At 35.3% G+C, this 9,828-nt stretch overlaps 1 protein-coding gene across 1 annotated transcript; it reads right to left on the reverse strand.

Moving 5' to 3' along the window:
- Window positions 1-1,253: 1,253 nt before the first annotated feature.
- Window positions 1,254-2,567, reverse strand: LOC123311720. Its single transcript, XM_044895791.1, has one exon. The coding sequence runs from the start codon at window positions 2,565-2,567 to the stop codon at window positions 1,254-1,256; it is 1,314 nt and encodes a 437-aa protein (XP_044751726.1).
- Between the last annotated feature and the right edge of the window lie 7,261 nt (window positions 2,568-9,828).

Consider the following 9,828-nt stretch of genomic DNA (forward strand, 5'->3'; position numbering starts at 1 on the left):
TGCAAAAGAGCATCGAATGTATTGGGGTTGTATTACATAACGCCTATGGGTTTTCAATTCAACATTTAACGAGTTATTTTTATCTGTTTAGGAGATTAATGCTCTTCAAACCGAGCCTAATTTGTGAAAAACCATAATATGAACCCACAAGAAAATGAGATATTGGACATACAAAATTTTTTCCGTAAACAAAAGTATATTTTCCCTACCATTCAATAATTGGGTTTATGGAAAAATTACGAAATAGGAACTATAGTTTCTAACGTTGCAATTTCTTTGCAAACAATTCTTTCGAAAAAAAAACCAAAAAAAAAACAAAAAAACTATCAACATAAACATAGTTGAAAACACTTTCTCTAGCTGATTTTGTTAAAAATTTCTTCCCGAGTCATTGAATATTACAAAATATGGCCTTTCGCCACCCTTGATGAATCATCCCGGGGGATACAAGTGAATTAATCGTAAAGCTTATCAGCCAAATCAAAGATTATACAGTTAACTTCTTAATCTTTGAGCCAAATAGTCCGGTTAATTACAAACAAGGTTGGGTACTTCTACTTATATTTTTCTAGAAAATCTTTGGTATTTTGATAAAGAAGTTCGCGGCATCATTCTTGTCTTCATTATCTCCTTCTGCTCATTCAATTCCCCTCAAATTATGAATAATAACAAGATGAAAAATAATAATTAACACTACAGTTTTCCCTCACACTCAAAATAGCATGTCTCGAATTTTGTCATCAAGCGTTTAGATTTTTAGATTCGTCAATGAGAATTCATTGAGACACAGTTGAAACAAATATATGTTCATTCTCCAATTTCTCAACTGCTTAACAGAATGCTTTTCTGCTATTAAAATATGTGAAATTCATACAAAAAATGCATTGCATTAATAGTTTGATTATACTCGTATTACTATTTCTTTACATTCTTTTAATTGCCGAAAATTTACGCCCCTCAAGCCTTCTACATTTTTAGCCGATGGGATGTGGTTACACTTAAGTTTAGCCGGCTAAAGATAGAAGAAACTAACATTAGCAAATACCCGAAGCTAAACCTAAGTTTAGCCGGCTAATCTTAAGTTTATGTTCACACCTATCTTTAGCCGTAATATATATATATATATATATATATATATATATATATATATATATATATATATATATATATTTTTTTTTTTTTTTTTTTTTTTTTATCACCACAATGGGGTTGGTTCACCGAGTACACCGGTCCGCTTTTCGGACAAGGTGGACTCAGGAAGTGGTAAGGAACTTTCGCACTATCCTTGTGGTTGCAAGAATAACCTGTTTCTGTGCAGTACTTATTAATTCTTTTTGTAGACCCAGCATGCCAGTGTACTCCTCTAAGTGTGCCTCGACCAGTCCATTGGTGGAAATTATGAGTGGGAGAATCACCACCGACCTGAGAGCGTAAGTGTTCTTCAATTCGAAGGCAAGGTCTTGATACTTCGTAAGCTTCTCCGTGAATGCTTTAGATATATTATCATCAGCTGGAACCGTGACATCCATGATTTTGGCAGATCTTTGCCCCTTGTCGAAAAGCACTATATCGGGCCTATTATGCGGTATTGGTTTGTCCGTTGTTATGACCATATCCCAATAAAGTTTATATGCGCCGTTTTCCAAAACTGTGCTCGGACGATACTCATATGGCTTTTTTGATCTTTTCACCAATCCGGTTTCTTCGGCAATGGCACGATGGAAAATTCTAGCCATGGCATTATGTCTCTCCGTGTAGTCTGTCGGCGCCAAGACGGAACACGAGGACACGACGTGTTGTATAGATTCCGGCGCCTGCAAGCATCTACGGCATCTATCAGTTGGTATGTTTCTTGCCGTTATGTTTTTTATGTAGGATCTCGTTGGGACCACCTGATCTTGGATGGCAACGAGTCTGCCTTCCGTTTCTGGGTACAGGTATCCAGCCCTAAGGTAAGTTAGTGACTCCTTTTTATTGATGTTATTTTTTTCCAGGTTACCAGGATACCTCCCATGGAGCGCTTTGCTATGCCACTCCCGAATGAGTTGTGCCTCTGTTATACTACCAACTGGTCCCTCCTGGCTGCTCAGATTTAATGGAGTCAAGTTCTCGTCACTCCGACATATAGCCTGCAAAAGAGGTGAGTTCTTTGCATGAAAATATTCCCGCATGCTTACGACTGTTTCGTTGTACAATTTCTCAATATTTTGCAGACCTCTCCCTCCTTCCTGTCTTCTGATATATAGTCGATTAGACGAAGCGTGTGGGTGGTGAACTCCGTGCCTGGTTAGTAGCGCGCGCGTTTTAATATCGAGTTCTTTTAATTCTGCAGCAGTCCACTTGATAATTCCAAATGAGTATGACAAACACGGGAGAGCCCACATGTTCATCGACGTGAACGTCGCTTTAGCATTCAGCTTGGACTGCAGTATTTTTTTCACTCTCGAGAAGTATTTTTCCCGAAAAATGTTCTTCATTTCGGCCTTCTTTATGTCCAAGGCTTGTTGTATTCCCAGGTATTTATAATGACCTTGCGCGCTGAGCCTAGGTATTGTTACGTCCTCCATGACTGCGAGTCCCTCGCCATCCCGTATTTGCCCCCTTCCTACGTGAACCACCGCGCACTTATATATATATATATATATATACACAAATCGGTAACTCCAACTCTTATTATGAATCTATATCAATAACGGGTTATTGGATGAGAAAGGACTGCAATTATGTGAAACTCATTTATTCATCGTCGACGTTTCGGCTCATGTCTGAGCCTTCTTCAGGACTCTACAAGGTAATAATAATATGTTATAATACAATGTATTACACATCAACATGAGACTTACTGAATAGTCGAGGTTAAAATTATTTCTAGCATCAAAACAAGTCAACAAGTAGTCAGCAGAAGGCAACATATATCACAACAGGTGAAAAGCCATATGAATAGAATTGTTAGGCACCAAAAGTCAGTATATTCTAAAATCAAATTTCTTAAATTTCAGAAAGAAGTACGAAAATTTCACATATGCAACGTTGGTGGAAACAATACAATTGAGGTTACATCACAGAACACATGATACAATACATGAATAATTCTTTTTCTTTGTATATCAACCAGAATCAACTGACACATCTCGGACAACATTATTATGTCTGTATGTAAATAAAAAGGAATATATATTACTGATATTTTCAATGTCCTTTCTAGAATTCATCACATTTTTGGTTCCTTTAATATGAAACATTTCTAAGAACGATCGCTTGTTTAAATTCCTTTCGAACTCCAATATCTTAGTCGAGTTATAATCCATTACATGTTTGGTTTTTCTACAGTGCTCAGCAAGAGCACAAATTTTTTTGGGATTTTTTATGTCGCTTTTGTGTTGAGTAAGTCTCTTCTTAACTTGTTGGGAGGTTTGGCCTATGTAGCCTAAATTACATGACAAGCATGGAACATGATACACAACTCCCCTCATCTTCATTTTATCAATCCTATCCTTAACCGTAGAATAAAGACCGGCTATACTAAATTGATTCTTTACTGCTATTTTTAAACTAGGTTCCTTTAACAGATTGATCAACTTATGAGTAACATCAGGTATAGCTGGTAAAGATGCATAAGTAATTGGTGTTGAGACTTCGAGTTGAGATCCGTTTCCACCACCTCTTGCATCACCCAAACTTTGTGACATATCACCCGATTGCAATCGTGCAGATGTATTAAAAATTAATTTGCTGCACATTGCTCTAGGATATCCGTTCTTTACAATTAAATCATAAAAGATCTTCAAATTCTTCATTAGGAGAGTTGGATGAGAAATTCTACTGATTCTCTCTTTCATACCAATAATCAGATTAATCTTTTGTTTCAGAGGATGGTAGATATATCAACTTCTTATCAAGTCATCCTCTGAAACAAAAGATTAATCTGATTATTGGTATGAAAGAGAGAATCAGTAGAATTTCTCATCCAACTCTCCTAATGAAGAATTTGAAGATCTTTTATGATTTAATTGTAAAGAACGGATATCCTAGAGCAATGTGCAGCAAATTAATTTTTAATACATCTGCACGATTGCAATCGGGTGATATGTCACAAAGTTTGGGTGATGCAAGAGGTGGTGGAAACGGATCTCAACTCGAAGTCTCAACACCAATTACTTATGCATCTTTACCAGCTATACCTGATGTTACTCATAAGTTGATCAATCTGTTAAAGGAACCTAGTTTAAAAATAGCAGTAAAGAATCAATTTAGTATAGCCGGTCTTTATTCTACTGTTAAGGATAGGATTGATAAAATGAAGATGAGGGGAGTTGTGTATCATGTTCCATGCTTGTCATGTAATTTAGGCTACATAGGCCAAACCTCCCAACAAGTTAAGAAGAGACTTACTCAACACAAAAGCGACATAAAAAATCCCAAAAAAATTTGTGCTCTTGCTGAGCACTGTAGAAAAACCAAACATGTAATGGATTATAACTCGACTAAGATATTGGAGTTCGAAAGGAATTTAAACAAGCGATCGTTCTTAGAAATGTTTCATATTAAAGGAACCAAAAATGTGATGAATTCTAGAAAGGACATTGAAAATATCAGTAATATATATTCCTTTTTATTTACATACAGACATAATAATGTTGTCCGAGATGTGTCAGTTGATTCTGGTTGATATACAAAGAAAAAGAATTATTCATGTATTGTATCATGTGTTCTGTGATGTAACCTCAATTGTATTGTTTCCACCAACGTTGCATATGTGAAATTTTCGTACTTCTTTCTGAAATTTAAGAAATTTGATTTTAGAATATACTGACTTTTGGTGCCTAACAATTCTATTCATATGGCTTTTCACCTGTTGTGATATATGTTGCCTTCTGCTGACTACTTGTTGACTTGTTTTGATGCTAGAAATAATTTTAACCTCGACTATTCAGTAAGTCTCATGTTGATGTGTTATACATTGTATTATAACATATTATTATTACCTTGTAGAGTCCTGAAGAAGGCTCAGACATGAGCCGAAACGTCGACGATGAATAAATGAGTTTCACATAATTGCAGTCCTTTCTCATCCAATAACCCGTTATTGATATAGATTTATATATATATATATATATATATATATATATATATATATATATATATATATATATATATATATATATATATATATATATATATAGTTATAAAGTGTTAATATCACCTCCAAAATAGTGACTCGTTTAACGCTCCCACCTCATATATATCGCAACGTTTTGCCTTGTTTTTTAGCTTGTTAGATTCAGGAGGCTTCAGGGACCAACATATCAAAAAATCGTTTTGAGGTCACAACGCACCCCGTTTATGTACTGAACAATCTTTTAGTTCGAGTGTATATCACTGGCGCTAGTGTGCTGAGCTGTATATCGAAGAATTGCTGTGGGGGACTCTTTGCTCGTTAGCACCTCCGAAAATGGCAACGTTGTATTTTCAAAGCAGATGTAGACATGCGGAATATAAGTATACGGATGAATTAACTGTAGAGAGGCGCAGCGCGCTATCTTCTCCATAATTGCAATCCAGGCGGCATATCTCAACGATTTTTTATCGCATTTATCTGTAGGGGGAGAATCACGTGAAAGAAAACCAATCTTGGCTCTCTCGAATGGAATTATGACTGTTTATAATTCATCGTGTGTATCTATGCATCCGTTGAACTTCTTTCATCTCAAGCTAAATATTCAGATGTAAATGGTGATGAATATTCAAGGACAATGAGCCATTCCGAAAATTTTCATTTCAGAATCAAGAGAAAAAATGCTACAGATTTTACAATATCACAGAAATGAACAACGTCGGCTAAACCGAATGTTGGACATTGTTGTGTTATTTCAAATGGAACGCTCTATATATTTTTCTTAAATCGGATTGCTCAATGATTTTGAGGAATCCTTTGCTCAGAAACATCTTTTTTATTATCGATTATGTTTAATTATTGGATTTTCCCAAAAATTTGAATAGCTTGTACCATCTCTCTGGTTTAAAATACTGGAACTAGCAATCTGCACTCAACTAGTAGAATACCTTGTAAAAGAAAAGATCCTTTTACCCACACAACATGGTTATGTAAGAGGTAGATCAACTCAGACAGCAGTGTTTGAGTTCATTTCAGGAATCCTTAATGCCTTGGAGGATTCTAATATAACAGTGGGTCTAATGCTGGATCTATCAAAGGCATTCGATACTCTGTCTCACGACCTTATTCTCCATAAACTTTCTGCATATGGCATAAACAAGCTAGACTGGTTTCAATCATATATAGCAAACCGCAGGCAGAGAGTGGTGATCTCTCAGAACGGAAAAACAACAGTTTCGGAAGAAGAACTCACAGAGTTCCGCAGGGTAGCATATTGAGCCCTATCATTTTCATCATTTTTCTAAATGACCTCAGTACCATATTCGATGAAACCATGGTTAGGACAGTGAATTATGCAGATGACACAAACTTCACTGTATTGGCCAAGCACGATTTAGAGTTGAGTTTACCATTTCACACTCAACTCTAACTCTAAATCGTGCTAGCCAGTGGTTTGAAGCAAACGGTTTGTGCATGAATTCTGAAAAAACAAGTGCCATCCTATTCAGGACAGCTCATTCCGGTCCTCAAGTGCCTACCAGCATTTCACTGTCTAACTCCACATTAGAACTGACTAAATCTTTTCGCTTCCTAGGCCTCACTATTGAGGTAACCCTTGATTGGGGAGAGCACATTTCCAACCTTTGCAATCAACTGGGTATCATCTGCTACACTTTGGGAGTCCTCAATAAATATCTGGACATAACCTCACTGAGAACAATATACCAGGCAGTGTTTAGGTATGGCATCATGTTCTATGGTAGTTCATACAATCTACATAGAGTGCTGAAAATGAAGAAGAGAACCTTCAGAATGATCTGGAGGATGAGGAGGACGGAATCATGCAGGGGAGTCTTCAGAAGGAATGGTCTTTTGACTGCTCCTGCTGTACACATCCAAGAAAGCCTGATATTTACATTCAAGAACTAGCACTACTTCGAAGAGAAAACAGTAAGTAATTACAATACGAGGACAACTGCACTAAAATATCCAAGACACAGATTAAGCCTCACTGAAAAGGGACCTGAATATAGATATATTCGTTATTACAATAAGATAGCTGACAAACTAAGAGGAGAATAGACTCTACAACAGTTCAAGAAATTCATCTTCAAACACCTACTTGAAATCGAACCCTACAGTGTGGAAGACTTTATGGAACACAGACTATAAAGCAGAAAATGACCCTGTTTTACTTCAAGTGTTCAATGTCATGTGTACACTTTACCTGAAATAAAGCACATTAATTATTTATTTATTTATTTATTTAAATTTTTTAGTGATGTATCATAAAGAAAATTACAAATTATATCGAAACAAGTAAGATTTCATGAAGAATTATCCAAAACAGATTTGCATTTTTCGATAGATCATACAGGATGTAAGGGAAAAAATAAACAAAATTGAAGTCTTTTGAAGGCCTCGAGTCAACAGATTTTGAAATTGCAACCATATTTTTGTCAAGACATGATGAATCTACAAAATGAAGGTAATAATATAGATACATACTCGGATACATATGATTGATTGGTAATTCCCAAAAGCTATGATGAACAGCGGACACTATGATGGACGCATGATGAAAGGAGAAAGACAAAAGTTAATTTAAGTATTTTCGCATGAAGTTTTATTATTCAAAATAAATGATGATTCTTATAATTAACAAATCAGGTGCAATTAAAATTTTTGTTTTGGTCTTCGAAAATAACACATATTGATTAAACTTCTACTATCCAAAATGAATAGGTACATAGATAAAATGTATCTATATACAGGATATCTGTAAACAAATGCGAAGGACTAAGGGAGATGATTCCTTAATGAAAATAAGCGGGGCTAGTTCCTATAAATTTTTTTCCATATAGACAGCTCTTCCAAGATGCAGCCTTGGAAGGCGATGACGAGTCTACAGTTTTTAATTTTTTTTTACAGGTTCTGAAAAACACTGAGTCATAAAACTATACATATTATGAAGCACTGAGTAGATTGGTACCAGTTTCAACTTCGGCAAGCTCGCAGTTTAGGCGGTAACTTGCTATCGATTTTTTCAATGTGTCTCTCCCAAATTAAAAAATTTCTGTGAAAATGTTGAAATTTGAGTTATTATGCTATTGTCATAAAAGTATACGAAACTATCAGGTCGGGGGATCCAAGGTTTCGGGCCGATTCACATGAAAAAAAAAACATAATAAAATGAATTTCGTGAATACCGAGGCTCAAAACCACTATTCTCCGCTATAAAAATATATTATTCCAATAATATACCGAGTTAATTAATGCTACGTTGCTATTACTATAAGGCCTGGTTGTTCAGTTCAGGATAAGGCCGAGATTTAAGATGATCCTAGATTAACCTGACAGAACTGAACTGAAATGTCAAAATCAATTTAGGATAAACTTTAATCCCGAACTGAACAACTGGGCCTATTCATGTAGAGTTTCGGATTTTGCGAGAATCTACTGCTTTTTCTTTAAAACAACAACTGCGCTGAAGGAAATGTGATTGACTGTTATCTATATCATTTACATCATTATTTGCCGAAATTCAAAGTTCTGAATGAATTAAAATCTAAACTTGAAAATATACGAGATAATTTTCGCAAGAATTTCAATGAAATCTGAAAATTTTCATCATTCTGGAGCATTCTGGACATCAATAATTCTCGAATCATTCATGCAATAAATTCAATTTTATCCAATATAACACGCAAAACGAAATGTTATTCGAACTCGGCATCTTGAGCAATTCGTTCCTAAAAAGCCCGAATCAGGTAGAAAATTTTGAACCCTTCATATCAGCGTCAACACGTGTTTTGCAGTAAACAGATGCCGATTTCGTTTTCAACGGGCCATGTAACTAGGGTCGGCGTTGGGTGAAAGGATGAACGGTTCTTACAACAAGAAGAATTTGAATTTTCATATGACGGTGAGGGCATTCGTTTTAAAATTTTCAGAGTACAAGAAGTATACAGGGTGTTTCACGAGTAAACAGACAAATGAAAACCGTGAATAGAGGGCATTGAGCTGAGTTCAGAATCATACCATATACAAGGTGTTCCAAAACTAGTGAATCAAACGTCACACCACGATAGAGTAAACCAAATATTATCGAATGACACCAACATTAGTTCGACGAAAATGTACCGTTTCCGAAATAATCAGAATTTTATTAAAATACATAAAGTTGCCGATTTTCGAACTATTTTTCTTAATAACAGGGCCAGTTTGTGAAAAAGGATATCGATTTTAAATTATATTGAAGTAATATTATTGTTTCATCTCCCCTAATTGAAATTATTTTAAGTAGTTAATCGATAACCATAACCTAAGTAAATGTAAATTAAAACAATTGTTTTTTCTACATGATTTTTAATACTCAGAATAAACAGGGGTGATAATATGGGAGAAAAACGCTATCCTTAATAACAAATTGGCCTTGTGACTGAAAAAATAGTTCGAAAATCGGCAACTTTAGGTTATGTTTTTTTAGAAACGGTACATTTTCGCTCAACTAATGTTGGTGTCATTCGATAGTATTTGATCTACTCTATCGTGGTGTGACGTTTGATTCAATAGTTTTGGGGCACCCTATATATAGGTTTCTTCGGGGTTTTTTGAAATTTCTCGAATTTCCGTTTGGCTATAACTCCTGAAATTCTGATCAAGTCGACTGAAAATTTATAATTAGCCTTGAGTTGTTAATTTCATTGAAA

This window comes from Coccinella septempunctata, chromosome 4 (genome assembly GCF_907165205.1).
Source record: "Coccinella septempunctata chromosome 4, icCocSept1.1, whole genome shotgun sequence".
NCBI lineage: Eukaryota > Metazoa > Arthropoda > Insecta > Coleoptera > Coccinellidae > Coccinella > Coccinella septempunctata.

Bases quoted from the DNA above. Each gene is read 5' to 3' on its own strand.
- LOC123311720 (XM_044895791.1), bottom strand. From the start codon at position 2,567: ATGGAGGACGTAACAATACCTAGGCTCAGCGCGCAAGGTCATTATAAA.